The following is a 21,508-nucleotide window of genomic DNA, read 5'->3' as shown; positions in this document are numbered from 1 at the left end:
AAGTCACTTTATTTTGGAATTCCATCAAACATAGAATGATCCTTGCCTTACCTACCTGCAGGGTGCAGTGAGGTCAGGGATGTGAAAATACTTTGGAAGTGCAGGGGAAAATGTAGAAAAGTGAGGTAGTGACCAAGGGAAGGTGGCATTACTATTTGAGGGGTGAAAACCAGCAGACGAAGGATAAGTAAGGGAATGAGGGAGAGGCCGCCTGAAAGTCCTGTTTCTTAATTGCTGAGCATCTGTGTTGGTTCCAGATTTCTTTTGCTTCCTCCTTGTGGGCCTAGTCCCGCTTTGGGTTTCATGCAGGTGTCATGGCTTGTACCATGTGGATGGGGAAGCTTGCTCTATGCTGAAAAGCCGAAGTCCTGGTATTTGAGGTTTTGCTAGGAACTTGCTATGAGATACTGAGCATAGATACATAGCCACTTTAAAATCCTTGTCTGCTAATCCAACATCTGTGTCACTCCAAGATTGGTCTTTGTGGATTGCCTTTTCTATTATATCGGTAATATTTCCTAGTTTCTTGATGTGTCTAGTGATTTTAAATTATATACTGGGCATTATGAACAACAGAAACTGTAGAGACTGAATTCTGCTATGTTCCTCCAGAGAGTGCTGATTTGTTGTTGCTTGTTTGTTTGTTTTAGCAGCCAGTTAACTTGGCTAAATTCAATTTCCAAACTCTGAAAGTTCAATATTTTTAGCCTTAGCTAGGTTGCTTGGAACCTGCCCTCCACACACGTAATTCAGGGGCCAGAATTTTGAGCAGAGAGTTTACAAAGAATATGGGGCTTTCTTCTTTGTGGCTCTCTCCTTTCTGGGGTTTCCCTTTTTAATTTCTAGTTGCTGGGTCTACCCTGGACTTGTCCTGTGGTTCTTCAAACCAGTAAGGTGGTATGTCTTCTATCTAAATTTTAGCCACCTGGTGTATTTGTTGTTGACCGGGGCCTGCCCTTGGGCTAACCTTGCCCAGTATCATTCCCTTTTTCCAAGTGTATACTTCTCTCCAGTCCCCGCCTTTGTTCTCTCTCTAGTGCCTTCAGGTAGTTGTTTTTTATATTTTCCCCCAGATTGTAGGACTGTTCGCAGGAGGGTTGGTCCAAGCGAAGCTACTCAGCCATTACTGCAACCCCTTCCTCTAGCCCTTGACTGTGAAATGAGGACGTAGAACCAAGGCCCCCTTCCAACTTCCCCAGTTGTGCCAAGTTAGCTGCCTGTGGCCCTGGTGAAAGGTGGAAGCAGAAATAGAAGTTCTGATCTCTCCATGAGCCTGTCAGGCCCTGTGCCAGAGCCAAGTTTGCTCGGAGGCGTGGCTTTGTTGGGTACTTGGAGGCTGGGGCTGCCGTCCATCACGGCTGGGGAAAGGTGAGTGAATGGCTGCTTATTAAAATAGGCTGCATTCCTGGAATATGAACTAGTTTGCTAAATTATTGAGTCGCCTTACAGCCTTCCTGATGACCTGGAGTGTGCATGCTGACAGCTGCACCATCAGTCTGCCTCTGTGTGGAATGGCTTGTTTGAGTGCAACATCCTTCTCCTGACAGCAGCCTGGCTCCCAGCTCCTTCCCTCTCCTGCTTCCCACCCTCGTGCTGGGAGCGAGCAAGGATGGGGAACATCTCTCCCCGGAAGGCTTTAATGATGCCAAGACCACCTCTCCCTTGGAGGGCTTGGGGAGCACCCTGTTTGGCGGGAGGAATGAACTGGATGACCTCTGAGTCAACCCCAAGTTGTTCTTTATCTGAGAGGCTTACACCACCCCTGGAATTGCCGGGAGTGGCCTGCCTGTGCTGGGAAAGTAGCTTCACTTCGAGGCCGGCTTACCTTGCCTTATGGGCTTTTGACAAAGTAGAATGACCTTAGTTTACGACATTCCCAAATATCACAGATTTCCCCAGAGTCTGCACTGTCATTTGTCATAAAGAGAGGGCTTTAAGCACCAGGAGCGCGTGCAGGAAGACTCCCTTCCCAAGTTGGCCTGCCTGACCTTCCATGGAAAGCCAGCTGTCGGCATCGCCAAGGACCGGCCCCTGCTGCTCTGCCTGCTGAGGTGGGGTCCACAGGGCAGGCTCCACAGGTGCTGGTGGAGACGCGAGGGAGCTCTGGCTTCAAGGCCCAAGGACTTGGGGTTGAGTCCTAGTTGCATGCCATGTTCTTGGGAAGTTACTTCCTCTCTCTAGTCTTTCCTGGCCACTTCACATCTCCTCCATTTTGACCCTATGTATGAGGAAGGGGCTTTGCCTATCAGTACCCCATTTTGACTCCCTCCCGAGGACTCAGTCCTCAACCATCCATTGCCCTTGTCTCACTCTTTCACTATGGCCATCTCATAAGGCTTGCAAGCCACCCTGTGGGAACTGGCACAGGGCAGTATGTTAAGCCTAGTGGCCTTGAAATTAGACTGACGTGGGTTTCAATCCTGGCTTGAAAACTATTTAGCTGTGTGACCTTGAACAAGTCATAAACAAAGTGGAGAGGGATACATAAAATTAAATAAAAATAAAACCTCTAAAAAAGAAAGAAAATGAGGGGGCATAATGATGCTAGCTGCCTCAAGGAGGGAATGGAATGAGATTTTGTCTGTCAAGCTCTCTGACACAGGGCAAGGCCTCAACACCCATGTCAGCGTAAGAACTGGAACCCCGCTCTCTGACTCCCAGCCCAGAGCTGCTTCTCTCTCTGGGCCTTAGCTTCTGCCTCGGCAGTACCAGGGGTCGGCTCTGAGCCTTCCCAGGGATTGCACGTGAGGCTCTTTCCCAGGAGGTATTATGTTTGGTGTGGGGGAGATTAACCCACCTCTGGGACTGAGTCAGACTCAGGGAGTCTTTTGGCCGACTCTGCGTCAGTTCTCCAAGTGGATGTACCAGTTCCCAGCGTCCATGAGCAGCCTGCTTGTTGGGGTGGTGGTGGTAGGCATAGAAACACTCAGAGCCCCAGTCCCGTCCAAGTCACCCCATGGGCTCCTCCAGCCCAGGGCCTGGAGGTTTGAAGGAGAAGCCCCCAGTTGCCCTCCACAGTGTCACCCCAGGAGATATCTTCTACAAGCCTTCTAAGTATCACTCTGAAGAGAGTGGGGAAAAGTCAGCCGGTGCAGCAAACGCCACATCAGTAATACATTCCGCATCACAACAGCCCACATCCCACCATCGATTGTTCTTTGTTGTGTTCCTTCATATTTGAAGCCGCCATGCATTTTAAAGTAATTATTGAATGGCATCCTCGATATAGCTTTAACACAAATATCATTCTAACGGGAGTGATTGATTCTCAATACTTTCAACTGGCTTTCTCCCTTGTGCCTTAGGATCAGCTATAAGACGGCGTATCGGCGCGGCCTCCGGACCATGTACCGGCGGAGGTCCCAGTGCTGCCCTGGCTACTACGAGAGTGGAGACTTCTGCATACGTATGTAGGGGCTGCTTCTATTTGGCTGCAGTGAGGATGGGAGGGGATGGGAAGGGAGGGGAACCGAGGGGAAGAGAGGTAGGGCTGTCGTCCAGGCCCTGGGTCACAGGCCTCAGTTGACCCAAGGACTCCAGAAGTCCCTGCCTGCCGCCAGCTCTGAGGGGACAATGGGTCTGGTGCAAATACATTAGCACGAATTTGTCCATCAGATCGACCTCCTAAAGAGGGTGGATGACAGCAAGTCAGTACTAGGCTTTGATGGGGCCGGGAGACAAGTGGACGTTTCTGGAGGGGGTGCTCTGAGAAGCGATGGGGAGCAAGTGCTAAGTGCTTGGCACAGAGCTGAGGCCATAGTAGGTGCTCAAGAGGCTTTGTTGGATGGAAGGAGAGCTGAATGGATAAATGGATGGATGGATGGATTAGGGGAAGGAAGGCAGGCTGGATCATTGGATGGCAAAATCATAGTATCTATTGGGTTGTTGGAAAAGTCATGACGCATTTTTGCAGTGAAAAACATAGAAAAAAATGTCATGACTTTTCTGACAACCCAATAAAAGAAGATTGCAAGAGTAAGACAGATCATGAGGGACTGGTTCCAGGAAGTGAGAGGATTTCCATAGAGGTCTGGAAGACAATGAAGAAAAAGTGGGTTCATGAAAGACATTTGTTACCCCTTTCCCTATTTGTCTTCAGTGGCTCAAAAAAACTGAAGCCTTAGTGTCCTCAGAGAGACAAGGGCTGTGTTGGTGGCAGCTGCAGGCCCTCTGGGGGCAGTGGGAGATACCCAGCCGCAGGAGCCTGCAGATCAGAGTTCTGGTCTCAGCTTCCCAGGCATGTGGCTTTAACCTCTCTGGGAGAATGGTTTAGGGCCCTGCTAGGGTCTAATGAACTCTGTCTCCACTCACCCCTGACCAGCGGAATGGGGCCAGTCTAGGGCTCTCCAGTAGGCATTAGAAGATTCCCTCAAACTGAAGAAGATATCAGAGAAGCCGGGAGCCCCCGTTTAATGACTAAGAGGAGAGCCAACCCCCACAGCTCCTGCCTCTGCATTTGGAGGCAGATTTGAAGAGTGATTTTCCTTGTTAGTGTTCTCCTTGCCATCTGGGTGGGTAGAGCGAACTAGCACTAGAGAGAGAATTTGGGCAGAGTGGGCGTGTTGATGTTGGGAACGAAATGACAATTCTCCCCTACTGTTGTTACATCTCCTCTAATGCTGGAGAAACTCGATTCTAATTGCATTATAGGAATGAATGAAAAATGCTCCAGCAAATGGGGTCAATACTGATGGTTTGGTAGGAAAAATACAAAGGTACTCACCCCAAGCAAACTTAAAAAGCTGTTTCTCAAAATGTAGGGCAGAGGACTCGGATGAGAGAAGGTTTTGGTCAATGCCTCACCTGGGATGGGGTTATTATGGGGACCTGGGTGCAGAAGCGAGGCTTTACTGCTGCCGCTCTCTGTCTCCCCGGAGTTGAATGTGAGTCAGGCCGACAGTGGGACACAGGAGTCATAAAGCCCAAGCAGGATGGATGCGAGCAGCCCTTCTGAGCTCAGGATGCAGTAATGGTCCCAGGAAAATTATAAAGGGAGTTCGGCTGTCAGCATGGGGGCTCCAGGAACAGATGAGCACCTTCCGTTTCTAATTTCCATTAGTGGATGTTGGTCAAGCTCTTGGAAAATGAGGAGCAGGGCAGAGGCACTAAGTGCCCTGATTGCACAGGCTCGGTCTTGCTGACTGGGAAGGCAGCTCATAACCTCCCACCTACTCCTTATGTAACCGCCGGGCATTGCCTACCGAGCTGGTGGCCACAGGCCAGTCCGTCCCAGGAAGCCAAGCTCAGAAAGCCACTTTCAGGACTGAAGGCTTTTCCTAGGAGGGGACAGGAGAGTTTCAGCAGCAAGATGGGACATTGTGGCATGCTGGGGGCTGGTCGTGATGACACAGGCAGGCAAGAGCCATACAGGCCTGGGTTGACTCTCAGCTCTACCACTCCCAGCTGCTTCCTCTTCATTCTCTTCACTGTTTACTGCAGAGTCCACAACGCATGCCAGGCACCATTTTTGATCACTCTACATATATCAGCTCAGCTCCTCACAATAGTCCTATGAAGTAGAGACCCCTGTTTCTCCCAATTTACAGATGGAGAAACTGAGTCACAGAGTGATCAAGTCACTTCACCAAGATTACCACTTTCTAGTGGGCAAGTTACTTGATCATTCTGTAACTCAGCTAGAGAGGGGTAGAACTGGAATTTGAACCCGGGCTGTCTGGCTCCGGAATCTGCTCATAAACCACTTGGACTAGGCAAGATGTCACCTCCCTGAACCTGAGTGTCTACTCGTATAAAATGAGGATAGTAATACCTACATCACCAGGCACAGGGTAGGGACTTAATAAAAGTCATCTCCCGCCTCCATGCCTTTGGGTTTAACATTTATTCAGTCTTGGCTCTTATTTTAATTTCTCAAAGATCCATGGCCCTGCTCCCTGGGGAAATGCATACTACATATATAAACCCACACATACACATGGCCCTCTGCACACAATTTCAGTGGGTTCATGGACCTTTTGAAGCCCTTACACGGTCTTTGGACCCATGATAAGTCATTTCTGCCATATGCTCATGTTTATCCATTCAGCTTATACTGGCTTTCTTCCGATTACGCAAATGCTGGAGATATAGATTCAAATGAGAGGTGGTTGCTGCCTGGAGGCGCTTACAGCCTCGTGGAAGGAGGTGGTCTGGTACACAGATACGTGCAACAGAGTGTTGTGGATGCTTTGATGGGCATCTTTATAAAGCAGAGCGGGATAAAGAGCAGAGGCTGTCTTTTTAGCCATGCCTACTTACCGGGTGTTAATGAGAAATCAGCTACAGACAGAAAAACAAAGGCGGATGCCCTGGAAGGGTGTCTCAGTCCCATAGCTATTAAACGCCTACTGTGGCCCACCCCCAGTGCTATCCTGCCGGATAGAAGAGAAGTGTCAGAAATAGCTTCTGCCCTTGTGGAACCTGCAGTCGTGTTGGGAAGGCAAACCTAGAGCGTAAGACATCATTAGATAACAGCCCAGAGAGGAATGTGAGAAAGACTAGACAGAGACCAGATAAGCTCAGGCAGGAGAGAACGCTGTGACCCCTCAGGAGGCTTTGGGGGTTGGAGCTGAATGGAAGGGCATCTTTGGAGATGGGTAGGAGAAAGAACCCCATCCAGCCAAGACATGAGCTGGGCCTGAGCATGGCGGGGAGCAAGGCAGCTGGCCTAACCACAGTGGGCAGAGCTGGGCTGGGAGAAGGGGAGTTCAGGCTGGCTGGGCGAGGTAATTATTAATTTCCTAGGGCTGCCCTTACAAAGCACCACAGCCTGGGTGGCTTAAACAGCAGCAGTTTATTGTCTCACAGTTCCGGAGGCTAGAAGTTGGAGATCGAAGTGTCTGGCAGGCTTGGTTCCTTCTGAGGGTTGTGCCAGGCTGCTCCCCGAGCTTCTGGTAGTTCTGTAGCTTGTGGCCACACAACTCCATTCTTCAAATGCGCTTTCTCCATATGGGTGTCAGTCTCTGATGTTTCCCTTTTTGTAAGGGCACCAGTCATATCAGATTAGGGCTCAGCCTAATGACCTCATTTTAACTATAAGCTCTCATTCTGCAGTACAGGGGGTTAGTTAGGAGTTCCACATTTGAATTTGAGGAGGACAGTTTAGTCCATAACAGGTGGGTGTCAGCCATTACCAGCACTCTCTTGTTGCTGCCCATTGTGATGGGCGAACAGGGAAGGGGGACTAGCCAGCCCCCCATAGGCTTTGTCTACTGTCTGTGAGAGAATGGAGACCCAGGGTCGGGAACTTGTGAGGGTGAAGGATTGTGCTCAGGGTGCTGGTGCCAGATGAGAAGTTTGTAAACCCTGGAGCATTCAGGAGCTGAAGCCCTGCAGCCCCTGCCTCTCCCCTCCTCCCCTCCCCCTGTCACCTCCCGTCTTCCCCTTCTCCCTACCTCCCCACCCCCCCTGAGGCCAGAGAACCTTCCAGGTTCACCAGAGCCAGGCAAGAACCTATGTGATGTTGAGAGTCCTCAGGACCCTGCACAGAACATCCCCCCTGATCTGGGAAGAGGCAGGGGGCGTTGACCTCCCTCCAAAGCCACCTTCCTGGAGCCGTGTTTCTAGGCACACGGTAGAAGCACACTGGCCTGGAAGTGAAAGCCTTGGCTGACTGTGCCACTAACATGCTGTGCAACCTTGGGCAAGTCCCTTTGTCTCTGGTTCCACTGTGGCATCAGATGGGCTCATCTCTGTGCACGAAAGGAGGAAAGACGAAATAATGAGCAAGAGGATCTTGGAAAGCATAAACCTGAACACAGATGCAAGTGGCACTATTTTTCTCCTCTTGGCACCGTTTCCTCTGCCCCAGAACAGCCAATCCTCATCCCAGAGCCCTTGGTAGCCCTTCTAGAATAATCCACACCAGAGCTACCCTCCCCCTTCCATTATTTTACAAATACAGTTGAATCCCCCCACCCCAGTTGCCCAGGCATCAAATGTTTCATGAGGATCACTGGTCACAAGCACATTTCCTTCTTTCTTTCTCCCTTCTTGTAAGACAAGGCAGTGGGTATCTTTACCACTGCAGACGGTGGGGTTTGAGGCATTTGGGGAAGCTCTGTTCTTTGAAAATATTAGCCTGTATCACACTGGATGAGCTGGGTTATGCTGCAGTAACAAACAACACCCAAATCCCAGTGGCTTAAAATAATTTTATTTCTTGTTCATATTACATGTCCATTGTGGGCTAGCTGGGGCCTGCTCCTTGTCACTCTCTCCCAAGGACGCAGGCCGATGGAGCAGGAACTCTGCGATGTTGTTGGTTGCCGTGGCAGAGAGAAGAGGGCTCTGAAGGGATCTTGAAGGCAGAGGACCAGAGTATTTAGTGAGAGGTATTAATGCTTATTGTAAGCGCCCTACAGATTCCACAGTAATCACACTTCACAGTCCATTCAAATGTTTTATTGAGTACTTGATAACCTAATATCAGCATCAACAGGAAGACTTGGTACAACACAGACTCCTGGGCCCCAGCCTCAGAGTCTGGAGTCAGAAGATTTAGGGGGGTGGGGCTGGAGAATTTGCATTTCTTTTTTTTTTTTTTTTAAGATTTTTATTGGGGAATTGGGGGGATGGGAACAGTGCTGGGGAATTGGGGGAAGGGGAACAGACAAGTTGCTGTTGTTTTTTTGTTCTTCAGTCTAGTTGTGGAGGACGTTGCTTCACTGGCCCAAGTTGGCACCATCATTGCGCTCTTCCTGGGTGAGGCAGATCAGTCGCCGGCTTCTGGACAGCCGCTCACGCTGGCTGCTGGCCGCTCACGCTGGCTGCTGGCAACAGACGGTAGCCCATGGCAACCCACTGCCACAGGGGCTGCAGCCCACGCCGTCGCCGGCGACCCACGGCAGCCCAGCTCCAGGTTGAGCTGTTGTTCAGCATCTTAGCTGTAGAGGGCAGTGTCACTGGCCCTCATATGTGGGATCCGAACCGGGGCCCTCTGGCATCCCAAGCGAGTTCTTAACCATCGCGCCACTCGGCCGGCCCAGAGAATTTGCATTTCTAACAAGTTCCCAGGTGATGCTCATGCTCCTGGACTGGGAACCACACTTTGAAAACCACTGGTCTTCTGTATGCTAGCAGCTAGGGAATGGTTGCTGTGTTGACAGAGTCAATTGCAAAATTACAAAAAGCCCAGCAGGTTGCTTAACAGGTGCATCCCCTTGGTATTCAGGGCTTGTCCTGATGGGCAACAGGGGGGAGCAGGCCTCAGTGTAGCCAGCAAGGAGGGGAACTTCCCGGCCAGTCCTCCAGTCCCCTATTCCCCTTGGTCAGAGTTTCCCCCATGGGGAGGTATCTCCCTCAAGGTTCCAGGTGGTGCCCTCTCGCCTTTTTCAGTGGCTGCATGGAATGCCAGCACATACCTCCTGCGCTGTGGTTTTCACCCAAACCCAGAAGTGGAAGACTAGCCAGAAGCTCCAGGTGTGTGGGCCATGGGCCTGGCTGGGTTGTGGCCTGGGGGCTGGGGGCTGCTGAGCATATTTGGGCACCTAGTCAGGTTGGCCTTGAAAAGGCACTGCTCCAGCCCATTGGGGTCAGTCTGCAGGGGGGTGGCCGAGCAGCTGAAGTTGTGGGAGACTGGCTGCTCTGAGGGAACCTGAGGGCAGGTAAGGTTTAACTCCAGTAAATGCCTCACCCCATTTTTGAGATTTAGGTAGCCCTGTTTTATTGTGGTGGTTTTGTATAGTCGATTTTTATTTAGGTTTACATTTAACTCATGTTTACTGATTTCTTTGCTCCTCCTCTCCTTGTATCTCACTTCTTCCTTCTCGGTTTGGCTTCATTCTTCTTGAAGGGTCTCTCCAATGGTTCTCTCCGGGAGAGTCTATGAGTGATCAGCTCTCTTATGCTTTACTTGTCTGAAAATGCCTCTATTTTGCCCTACTTATAAAGGATGGTTTAGCTGCCTATGAAATTCCAGGTTTTCGGTCATTTTCTTTGAGCAGTTTCAGGAGTTTTTCCATTGTGCTCCGGACTTGGTCATTGCAGTACTCTGCAGTTTCCTTAGGATGTGACCCATGTGGAGTTATTTTTATTCACGCTGTTTGCTTCTCAGAGGTGCACGTCTTCCTCAAGCTAAGGATTCCTGTCCTTTATCAGTTTTGGAAAATTCTCAGCCATTTCTTTTCAAATATCCCTTTTCCTTCACCCTCTCAGTTTTCTCCTGTTGGAGCACCAAAATGTTGGACTCCCGCTCCATCTTCTATCTCTCCTAGGCTCTCATTAGTCATCTCTTTATCTCTCCATGCTGTATCTTGGACATCTTCCCCAGGCCCATTTTTCAAATCCTTTGGCTCTGCTAATTAACTTGTCTGTTGAAGTCTTAATTTCAGTGATGACATGTTTCGTTTCTAGGAATTCTATTGGTTCTTTTTAGAGATGCATGTTTTTTTTTCTTTCTTTCTGTAGTGGCCTATTCTTTCATTATGAATTCTAATCCTTTTATTGGTTTAATTATTTTAAACAGATTTCTTTTATAGTCTCAGACAGTTCCATCTTGAGCTATGTAGTTCTATTAGCTCAAGTGCCTGGAGTATCCTGTTTTGGGGGACTGCTGATTCTCCCTTATGATGGATTATTTCTTCATACAGGTTGTAATGTTCTCTCTGTCTCCCTCTCTCTCACTCTCTCTCTCTCTGTTTTCTGTGAACTCTTTAGCCTTTTCCCCCTTCCCCCATACCCTGGGTTGTGCAAGCGCCCTACACACACACTAGTTTTGCATTTTCTTATTAGGCACACTAATAGTTTTCACTGGTTCACAGCCAGTCTTTGCATAGTTGACTTGGTTTGGGATTCCGTGTTGTGTGTGATGAAGGCTTAGAGGTTTTTTCCTTAAAAAAAACCCCAAAAAACTGATGTGAAATTCACATAACATAATAGTAACCATTTTGAAGTGTAAAATTCAGTGACATTTAGTGCATTTACAATGTTGTACAGCCATCACCTCTATCTAGTTCTGAAACATTTTCATCACCCCTGAAAGAGACCCCATACCCAGTAAGCAGTCACTCCCCACCCCCCACTCCTTTGTTTTTGTTTGTTTCTTGTGGGAGACTTTTCTCCTCATCCAGGATCCCTTGCTTTTTTCCCCTAGACTGGTGGGCAGTTTCCTCTACATGGAGCTGGCAGCTCCCAAGGCCAAGTCTGCCCCTGTGTGGGTGTTATACCCCCAGCCTGAGCTGGGGGCCAAGGGCAGAGGCCAGCCAGGCCTAACCTTTAGCATCTGACCTTCTGTAACTCCTAGGCACCACTTAGAGATTTACCTTTCTCTCATTAGAGCTCAGCTATGTATTTAAAAAATATTTTTTATTATATTTTGGGAGCATTCTTGTAGCAGGAGGGTCCTACATTGGGCCTTTCTGCCATGTCACTGAAACTGCCCCTGTTTTATAGTGAGTGATGGTCGGGAGGGTGGGGGAGTGCTCTATAACCAGGCCATGTCACATTTGATTCAGTGTTTTCTTGTTCTGATTGCTGTCTTCCTACAACAACAATAATTAAACAGTAGTGTAGGGTCTGGTAGTTTCCCATACAGCATAGCACTTGCCCTTCACAGGCTGGAGAAGCAGTATTACTATTACTGTCCTCGTACAACAGAGGACACACAAGCTGGGTGAGGCTAAGTGACTTACCCACGCGGATAAGTGCAGCCCAGGAATTGAGGTCAGAGCAACTTCCAAACCTGTGCTTTCCCCTCTTACAGGGGGGTTTTCTCTTGGCAGGAGAGACCTGTGGCCAGAAGAGAGAAGTGGGCTCAGACAGGAGGGCGGGTGAGAGGTGTAGGGAGAGGAAGGGACTGAAGATATGCGGGTTTTATTTCAAAATTTTGCCAAAATAGGTCCCTATAGGGGCCAGGATCAAGGTAGCAAGTGGAGGATTGCTGTGTGTGAGTGTGTGTGAGTGTCTGTGTGAGTGTCCGCGCACGCATGCGCATGCAGACCTGTGGGTCCTCTCTGGGAGGCTCCCCAGGGAGTCCTGCCTGCTGTCATCACCAGAAACAGTGCTGATGCTCTCCCTCGAGCCACCAGCACCTGGTGCTGAGCTCTGCCACCTAGAACAACATCCATCCTTCCGTCTGACTGTCCTTTCATCAACATTTATTAGATAACTGTGCCTTGAAGGCACTGCTGAGCCCTGGGGATAGAGAAATGAATAAGAAGCATTTGGTCTAGTGGGGAAAATGTGGGTTTTTGTTTAACTTAAAAAAAAATTCCAGCATGGTACGATAAGTATACTTTTAATAAGCAGGCAAGGAGAAACAGAGGGTGTCACCAGGCTGATGGTAGGGAAGGAATGACTGCCTAGCAGCCCCGACAGGTCCTTGCCGAGTGCCTAAAGTTGGTAGCCACCAGGATCTGGCCCCCAGTCTTGTGGGCTTAGAACATTCATGTAGGATACCCAGAGTGGCTGAGCGCCGGCTGATTCACACTGACCAGTCTCATAAAATACTGATGCTTAACCCTGGGGCCAATTAATTCATTGACAGTGAGAAATGTAACTACCAAAGATTTGCTCTTATCCACTTGTTGGTGCTTTCCAAGCCCTCAACAATTAATTGTTGAATGAGTGAATTCATGGTCCAGGCCCCTTCAGGCCCAGTGGATTCTCTAGACACTGCTCCTGTTAACACCTATTTCAGATTCCTCCTGTTCCACCCTAGAGCACCACCCATTTGGGAGTCACGTGGCAGGGGTTCCATGAACTCTGCACCCACACAGCCTGTGGGCCCCTCCATCACTCTGTCCCACTGGTTGTGATGCTGCCTCACCTGTCCATCCATCCCACTCAGAAGTGAGCTCCTGAAGCAGAGGGGTCATGTCTTCTACATGGGTTATTCCCAGGGCCAGGCATAGCGCCTGGCATTTGGTGCTGAATAATTATTGATCGAGTGAGTAAGAGAGTGAATGAATGAAATAGACTCATACCCCAGATACTGAGAGACCTCTTAAGGAGAGGCAGCAAACTCTGTCTGGGGAATTGAAGGGCAGGGGGATCAAAGAAGACCCCTTGAAGGAGGTTAGTTTTGCGCTGAGTCTGAACAGTGAGTAGGAACTTGCCAGGAGGACAGGAGACAGGCAGTGGTTAGGACAGAGCATGAGTTTGAAGGCCCTTCTCCACGTGACCTCGAGCATGCTATTTCTGCTTTCTCTACCTCGGTTTTCTCATCTGTAAAGTAAGATGGGACTGTATCGAGTACTTGCCCCTTTGGGCTGTCATGAGTTTCCACAAAGAAAGTGTTTGGTGCAGGGCCAGGCACGTAGTAAGAACTTGGTAATCGTTAGCCACTGCTGTTTGTATTATTTTTGTGAGGGAGGGCATTCTCTAGCAGAGGGGACAGCAAGAGCAGAGGAGAGGTGGGAAAGAGCAGACAGGACACTGCCATCAAGCCACGGTGGCTGGAGCACAGGAAGAGTGGGGGAGAAGCGGTGGGGTGGGGCTGGGGCTGGACCCGCAGCACCACACTAAGGAGCCTGGATCATCTCATGAGGTCATTGAAGGGTTGCAGCAGCCAGCGACATGCTCACTCACAGCGGGGTCAGGGAGCCTTGGCTCTGGGGCAGCTGCATGGAGGACAAGTTAGGAGGCATGTGCATGGATGGGTGAGCGATGGACGTTTGTGCTCAGGCACCTTAGTCAAGGGGAGAGAGAAGACCTGGGGCCTGGCTGGTTGTGTTTGCTGACCTGGCCCTAAGCTTCTCTGCTAGGCCTTTCTCCCACCTGCAGCCAGTGCCAGCAGGGTCCTGGGTGCTGACGCAGCCGTGGAAGGATCTTGGCGCTGCTTCTTAATTACCAGCTGCAGCTGTAATTAAACCTCTGCTATCCGGACTGGGCAGCCTCTAAGGAGAAGCCTTTATTAGTGTCAGAGTAGTCAGGCCGTTATGTAAGTCCCCTTTCTGGGTGTCCTGGGCCAGGTAAAGCCTGTGAAGGTGCTGACCTGTCCCCAGCCTAACTCCTCATTTCTCTGCGGAAATTTCCCAAAGGCCCCCAGTTTCCATCTTCTGAATTCCAGCAACCCTGTAGGTGCTGGGAGAGGGGCAGGAGTGGTAGCCGCTTACCAACCAAAACAGAAGTATTTTAGTATTTTCACGTTTAACAGCACCATCCTCCCCGGTCTGTCTTGGCCTGAACCAGGGTGCCTGAGTCTCATTTGACCTGGCGATGTGATATGTCCGAGCCTCTGAGGAAGGGCGTCCCAGCTGGAGTGTCCGGCTCTATGCATGTGTGTGAATGGCATAGTAAGTCTGCATGTGTAGATGTTGCTCCCAACCCATGAGAGGGGTGTCTGTACGGCTTCTTGCGCCAGATGATGTGAAGGTCAGGAGCACAGACCTTAAAGCCAGACTGCTGCGTCCAGCCTGTGTGACTGTGGGCAAATTACTTAGCATCTCTGTGCCTCAGTTTACTCAACTGGAAAATGGGGTAGCAATGGGATAATGCTTTCCACATGGAGTTGTGAGGATTAAATACACGAGTGTACGTAAACCAAGCACATGGTAAGTGCTATGGAAGTGCCAGCTTTTATTATTACATATGCACATACACTCATGAGTGCTAGGTTTCGCTGTGTGCGAAGAGCACCCCCTATTACATGCTGTGTGTACACATGCATGTTCTCTGTGTGTGTATACTTGCTATCTGTAGATGTTGCATATCTGCCCATGAAAAGGGTCCCCATAACCTGCATACCGGGTGCATATCTGAATGCTGTGTGTTTAGAGTTTGTGTGTTCACATCTCCCTCGGGTCTCCTGAGAGTCACCTTCCCCATCATCCTTTCCCACGTCTCTTTCTCCTTTTCAAGCAGCCAAATTGTCACCAAGGGAACCAGAATTGGATCTGTGCTCCGGATGGGGTGGGTAGGGGGAGTCAAATGACACGATTAATTTGATTCCTGGGATGGAGGCAGACCTAGAACCAAGGGCAACAGCCAGGGAGGCCTTCTCCTGCCCCTGGCCAAAGAAGTGCCCCTCTGGCCACCTTCACCGTGGGCTGAGCTGAGGGGAAGGAAAGGGAAAGTCCCAAATCTTGGAGCCAGCGGGGCCCCCACTTAAAGGCAGCCCCCATCCCTTTGGTGTGGCCAGGTGCAGGGACCAAGGACCCTGTTTATCCACTGGGTTCCATCCACTAAACAAACTGTGGAAGCCTGACAGTAAATCAGCAGTAAGTGTGATTTAGAGGAAGGACTCTGTTTGTTTGCTCAGCTAAGCTTTTGGCAAGGTAAATGCATAAACTGCAGAAAATCTCTTTGAAACAGCCACAGGGTTCAAATGCCCTTCAGTCCTCCATAAAGGATTCTCAGACTTATAGGGACTAGATTAGTATCTCTATTACATAAAACCATTTCAATGCCTGCTCGGGGCTTTGAGTATGAAGTCACCAGACAGACCTTTTGTGCCCAACCCCGCCAACACATGGTGATTGGAGATTTCCCTTTAAAAGTGTGTCAGGTGGAAAGAGCTCCTAATTTACTAAGTGCAGGGGCCTTTGTTAGGGAGACGGATGCTTTGTTCTGCCTGTCCCTTTTAATCTTGTTTTTGTACAATGGACTTACATAAAGCATTACCAGACAATTTGATTCTGGGGAGGCGAGAAGGGCGGGGGCCAGGCCTTGCGGGAGGAGACTCTCCCCTATCTGCCTCTCTCTTCCTCCCCCTCTTGCTTCTCCTGTCCCTCTTCTGGGCTCCTACCTCTATCCGTAGGGCAGGCGCAAGTGCTGGGACAAACTCTGTGGCTTTGTGGCAGCAGCCGCCCTTGTCTTTTTCTAATCAGAACACACCCTCCTTTTTAATTGCCTCTCTGCATGGAAACCCCAGAGGCAAGATCCAGGTTGGGGGCGACATTGGCTGTGGGTTGCTGGGTTTGCATCTAGCTGAGGTCTTTAGCCCCAAAGTCCAATGCCATCTGGTGCCTGATGGGATGGTTTTGGTTGGAGGGGCTGCATGTGCTGGAGCACTAAGCAGCATTTGTTGTCTGTGAGTCCTCCCCCATGCTGGCTTCTGGCTCTCAGGAGGAGGTCACTGAACCCAGGTTGAGAGGACTTGGGTTCTGCATCTAGCAGGGAGCCACCCCCTTGGAGCTTAAGGCCACTGTGGCGCTGTCAGACTTGAGCCCTGACCTGGCTTTCAGAGTAGGAGTTCTTATTACCCAGTCAGCTGTCATCTTGCTGTGTGGCTGGGTGCAGAACCCCACATCTCTGGGCCTTAGCTCCATCACCTGTAATGCCAGAAGACCTATCAACTCTGAACTTCTATGAAATAGGAGTTCCAATGATGGTGACTGTGGTGCAGAGGTTTTTCTCATTTTGAAGTCAATGGACAAAGTTAACAGGAGACCAATGGCATGGTTTAAAGCAAAAACATGCAATTGCGGTTCTTAGTGAAATGAATCGGAGAAAGAACCAAATAGAGGCAGTGTGATTGGCAAAGAGTCATGAAACAGAGTCACAGAGATCTTTGGAAATGCTATTTGGCTTGTTTCAAGGTGGTGGACGAAAGGTTCATCAGCTTGCCAAGGGCAGGACCACTTCTTCCTGGTCTGGGTCCCCAGAGGGGCTGGCACAAGCCTTCAGTTTCTCCTAGAGACGTGACTACTTGGTCAGGGTGCAGAGGGAAGGAAAAGCTGACAGTGACGACCTCCTTTGGAGGACACTAGCCTTCACAAAGAGAGGGACTCACTTTTGGTGTCAGGCCTTCACATATGTATGTTATCTCATTTTATCCTCAAGATGACTTTCCAGGAACTATCCCTCTTTCCACGTGTAAACAGACTCAGAGGAGTTGAACTCATTGCCCAAGCTCCCACAGCTGGTAAGTGGTGGAGCCAGGTTTCCAGAGCACCGTTGTGGAAGAACCCACTGGGCCCACCCCTGGCTGGGGGCAGGGGTCCAGCCCTGTCAGGTCAGGAGCCTGGCTCGTACTTTGAGTAGCTGAGCTACTGAGACACATTCTTTCCCTCTTGGAGTTTCTCTTTCCTTGTCTACAAAATAAGTATGTCAATGCTGTCCTACAAGACCATATGACAGACCCCTGCCAACCCCTACCTAGCAATAAAAATAACAGCCTTCTCTTTCTCCTCTCCTCCCCCTCAACACCCACTTTATCTTTATCCTCATCATAGCTAACACTTATCTAGCACAAATAATATGCTAGGCCTCATTTCTGTATTAACTCATTTCATCCTCACAGCAGCCCTGTGAAATAGGTACTATTAACATTCTCATGTAATAGATGAGGAAACGGAGGCACAGAATGGTTGCATAACTTGCCCAAGGTCACACAGCAATGGAGCGATACAGCTGTTAAGTCAAACCCGGGCATCTGGTGTCAGCTCCATGCTCGTGACCATTCTGTTACAGCTGGTGGCCCATAGGCTCGGCTGCTGCAAGGCCACCTTCAGAAGCTTCTGGAGGTCGAGGGTAGGTAGTATTTAACTGGTAAGATATCAGCTGTAGCTGCCTATCAAACCATTGCAGTGTGTGGTCACCCCATCCCCTCAACCTGGCCATTTCTCCTGCTCAGTTCCTATTCTAGTTCCCATTTCCTGCTGGGATGAAACCTGACCTGGGGAACTTCATTTAGCCTCTCTGTGCCTCACTTTCCTCATCTGTGTAATGGGGATGATAATAATACCTTCCACTTAGGCTTGTGAGGATTAGGTGAGTAAATGCCTGGAACAGTGCTTGGCACACAGTCAGGGCTTAATAAGCATCAGCTCTTGTTATCTAGTATAGCAGGGTAATGCAGAGAGAGCTTGCTGGGTCAAGGGCAAAAGGAATGGAAGGGGCCGAGGGCTGGAAGGTGGGACACACAGACCCCCTCTTCTTTTTTATTATGGTTGGGGAATTGGGGGAAGGGGAACAGATAAGTTGCTGTCCTTTTGTTCTTCAGTCTAGTTGTGGAGGACGTTGCTTCACTGGCCCAAGTTGGCACCATCATTGCGCTCTTCCCGGGTGAGGCAGATCAGTTGCCGGCTCTGGACGGCGGCTGCTGGCCGCTTACGCTGGCTGCTGGCTATACACGGTAGCCTATGGCAACCCACTGCAGCAGGGGCTGCGGCCTACGCCATCGCCGGTGACTCACGGCAGCCCAGCTCCAGGTTGAGCTGTTGTTCAGCATCTTAGCTGTGGAGGGCAGTGTCACTGGCCCTCATATGTGGGATCCGAACCGGGGCCCTCTGGTGTCCCAAGCCAGTTCTTAACCAACGCGCCACTCGGCCAGCCCCCAGACCCCCCCTCTTCTGACTGCCTAAAGAAAATGTTTGAAACTGTCAGAAAGGAATAGCAAATAAATATTCATGAGCTCAGAGCATATGTCACAGAGATGGGGTGGAGCCATCGAGTGCAGGAGCTCAGCTCTGTAAATGGTGAGGCACTGGTCACGGCCCTGCTTGCTCCAGAAAGGTGCACAGATTGCAACGTTTCCACCAAGAGAGCCAAGACAGAAAGGCTCCATCTGCATCATCAGAGCCCCGGAGTTCAGCCTGCAGAGTCCCACAGGGACGCAATGATGCAGGATCCCAGAGAGGGGTTCCCAAGGAGGGCTTGGGACCCTTGCCTACCAGTGACAGAAAGCATGTCTGCCCTCTGGTGCTCTTGATTTTCCACGGAGGTCAGTGTATACTAAATCACAAGCTAGTCTGAAGGTCTTTGTTAGCAACTTTACTACTCAAATGGTGAAAGGCTAAGATTTGTCTGTCTCCATTTGTCTGTGCTGAAATGAGCCTCCGGCAAAGGCAGACTGCACAGGTTCTGAAGGTCACGTCCAGCCTGGAACTCCAGGGTGTGTCTGGGTGGGGTGAGAGCTTGCCCTGCCCAGGGCAGAGAAATGGCGAGTGGACTCCTGGGCAGCCTCTCTCTGTGTCTATGATGGCAGACACTCCGCTTGAGTAGAAGGCAAAGCTGGTAAGCTTTGCCCAACTGTATTTATTTGATGGAGCTTTACAACGCCGCCCTGACATGTACAAATCACACTTGGAGCAACGTGGACACCTCCGCTGGAGGTCTTAATTACCTGCTAAGAACAAGAGACGAGTCTAAAATCTGAGAAGCTGCCTGTGGAAAGTGGTTCATTTCCCAGCGCGGGGTGCAGAGCAAGGGGAGCCATATGGCCCAGCGGTGGAACAGCTGTCTCTCGAGAAGGAACAATTCGGGAGCTTCTACCATCTGGGTGAATTATGAGCCTTGTAATTTTCATGCATATGTTGCAGCAACCTACCCACACAGCAGTTGAGGAGCGGATCATGGAGAGAGATGGAATATCCCTGTCCTCTGTGCCCTGGCCCAGTGCACGGCCATCCATCCCCAGAGAGCCTGACTCAGCGGCCACCTCCTTGCCGGGTTGCCCTGTCCAGGGTCTGCCTCTGAGGTCCTGGGGCCCCCGGCCTTCTAGCTCCCCCAGGATCCCTACTGCCTCCACCAGGCAGGTGGGCTTTCCACTCCCTCCCCAAAATATACATATCATTCCTTTCACAGTGGCCGCAGCTCGCCTCCTTGGCAGGGAAGGCAAAATCTAGTTGAAGAGTGCTTAGTGGTTTGGGGCTGTTATATTTTCTCTGCTCTATGATCCGTGTTAGGTTAAAAGGGCCAGCGCTGCTTTTCTTTCCCACAAAAGATAACTCAACCTGGACAGGCTCCCTCTGAGAGAATTAAAGGTGATGAGGGACTTTCGGTTGGCTGGAATCCTTAATATCCTTCCCCCAAAGTGGCCCTCCCGTCCCCAGCCCTTCAGCTGGTTGGGATGATGAATATATTCCAGCATGTTCTCATTCCAAATGATAGCTCTTTGCCTCTGCATGTGTTGCGTAGCCAGGGGACTGGAAGGAGCACGATGTGGTGGGGCCTGTGATGTGCCAGCCCCGTGATGGTGCTGCCCCTCATCTTCTGGCTGCGCTTTGTGATGGGTCTTGGTGTTCCCATTACACAGATGACGCAGAAGCACAGAGAGGCTGAGTAGCTGCCCAGAGGTCCTTGAGCTAGGAACCGAAAGAGAGGCTCCAACTCAGGTCTGCCTGACTCCAAAGCCAAGGCTCGTTCCTAGAGACGATGCAGACCTGGGCAGAAGCAGATCTGCCAACATGGTGTTAACTGCGGGTGTGCGTCTTAGCAGAATAGCTTCTCACAAATTGCAATGTCTCAGGGCCTCTCAATATCCCTCCCACTGACAAGCCAGGAATTTTCATGTTAGAATCTCCCTGGTGATCTGGTTTCCAGAAGGTAACTGCTAAACTGTAACTCTGTTACCTGAGGAGGTAACATGTTACTCTCCATGCCCCCCAGGATGGAGAGAGTTAGTATAGGTGACAGGAGAGGGGGGACCTGGGCAGAGGACAGCAGTGCCCTCTTGCTTTTAAAAGTTGGTCTGAAGCCAACTCTGCCCCCATCCTGATCACCCCATGTCTCTTGTTGGGAGGATACCCTGACTGGAGTGTCCATAATCAAGACATAACAGTGGATCTAAAGCCTTAGGTTTATTGCCCAAGTCCATTGCCAGGGCCCCCCAAGAGGGAGCATGGCCTGTGGCTCCCTTACTCCCTAGCTTGTGGCTGGTGGGACACAGCCTTAAGCCTCCCCACCCCAGCCAGAAGAACAAGCTCTCCTCAGAAGCCCAGGACAGACCCTGAGTGCCTTGCTGTTTTACCTGTATGTTTTGTCACTATGTCATTGTCACCTGTTCTTCCTTCATCCCCTGAGGGGAAGTTTCCTCAAAGGCCCACAAGTCAGGGTTTGGGTCTGAATGTCTCCAGGGGGCTAACAGGCTGTTAGAAGGTTTCTTGACTATTTCAGTGTCTGCTAGGAAGGACTTTGGAGAAGTCAAAACCCCCTTTCGCCAAAGAGGCTGGGGGCCTTGCCCATTAATCTGTAGCAGCAGAAGGGCTGATCCCAGCATTTAGGGGGCACTGTCTTTTGGTTACTTTGCCCCAGAGACAGCAAGGCCTGCCCTGGGAGTGGCCCAGCAGATCCAAGCCTAATGGGCCATTGGTGCTGGTGCCGCTGTGACAAAGGCCATTGATCAGTGAAGCTGAGGCTGGAAATGAGAACTTCTTTCCTGCTTGGCTTCCCCCCTCGGCCACCCCCACTTTCTTCTCCTTTGTAAATTACCCTTTTCCTTGGGTGAAGGCCATTCTCCTCTTGTTGTGCCCACTGAGAGAGGTCTGCAGGTGATAATTGCGTCAAATGACCTTCAGAGGCAGCCGGGAACTGGGAGCCTGTTCCTTAGATGGCTGCCTCCCTCTTCTCTTTTGTTGTCTGGGTCCTGCTGAAGCCTCCTTCGTTCTTCCCACACAAGGACTCCTACGTGCTGGGGAAGGTGGGCACACCTGAGAGATGGCTCTCAGGGAGGTAGCTGCCCCAGCACCCCAGGCCAGACTTTGGTTGTGTGTGTGTGTGTGTGTGTGTGTGTGTGTGTGAGATTGCTCCCAGATGGTGGAGAGAGGGGAAGATACGCCAAAAGGGACAGTGGGCATCAGGGAACCCACACTTAGGGCTGGAGTTTCAGTTTCCTGATCCCCAGCAA

The 21,508-nt window shown here is 50.4% G+C and overlaps 1 protein-coding gene across 17 annotated transcripts in view; it reads left to right on the top strand.

Moving 5' to 3' along the window:
- MEGF11 (multiple EGF like domains 11) overlaps window positions 1-21,508 on the top strand; it is a 378,756-nt gene that overhangs the window by 126,877 nt on the left and 230,371 nt on the right. For all 17 annotated transcript variants that reach the window (XM_019647332.1, XM_019647328.1, XM_019647330.1 and 14 more), the window contains one exon: window positions 3,306-3,406. In XM_019647332.1, coding sequence (XP_019502877.1) covers window positions 3,306-3,406 — 101 coding nt within the window. The remainder of the gene's footprint in view (window positions 1-3,305; window positions 3,407-21,508) is intronic.

This window comes from Hipposideros armiger, unplaced genomic scaffold, assembly GCF_001890085.2.
Source record: "Hipposideros armiger isolate ML-2016 unplaced genomic scaffold, ASM189008v1 scaffold_110, whole genome shotgun sequence".
NCBI lineage: Eukaryota > Metazoa > Chordata > Mammalia > Chiroptera > Hipposideridae > Hipposideros > Hipposideros armiger.
Note: the sequence above shows the minus strand (reverse complement) of the source record. Positions and strands in the feature narration are given on the sequence as shown.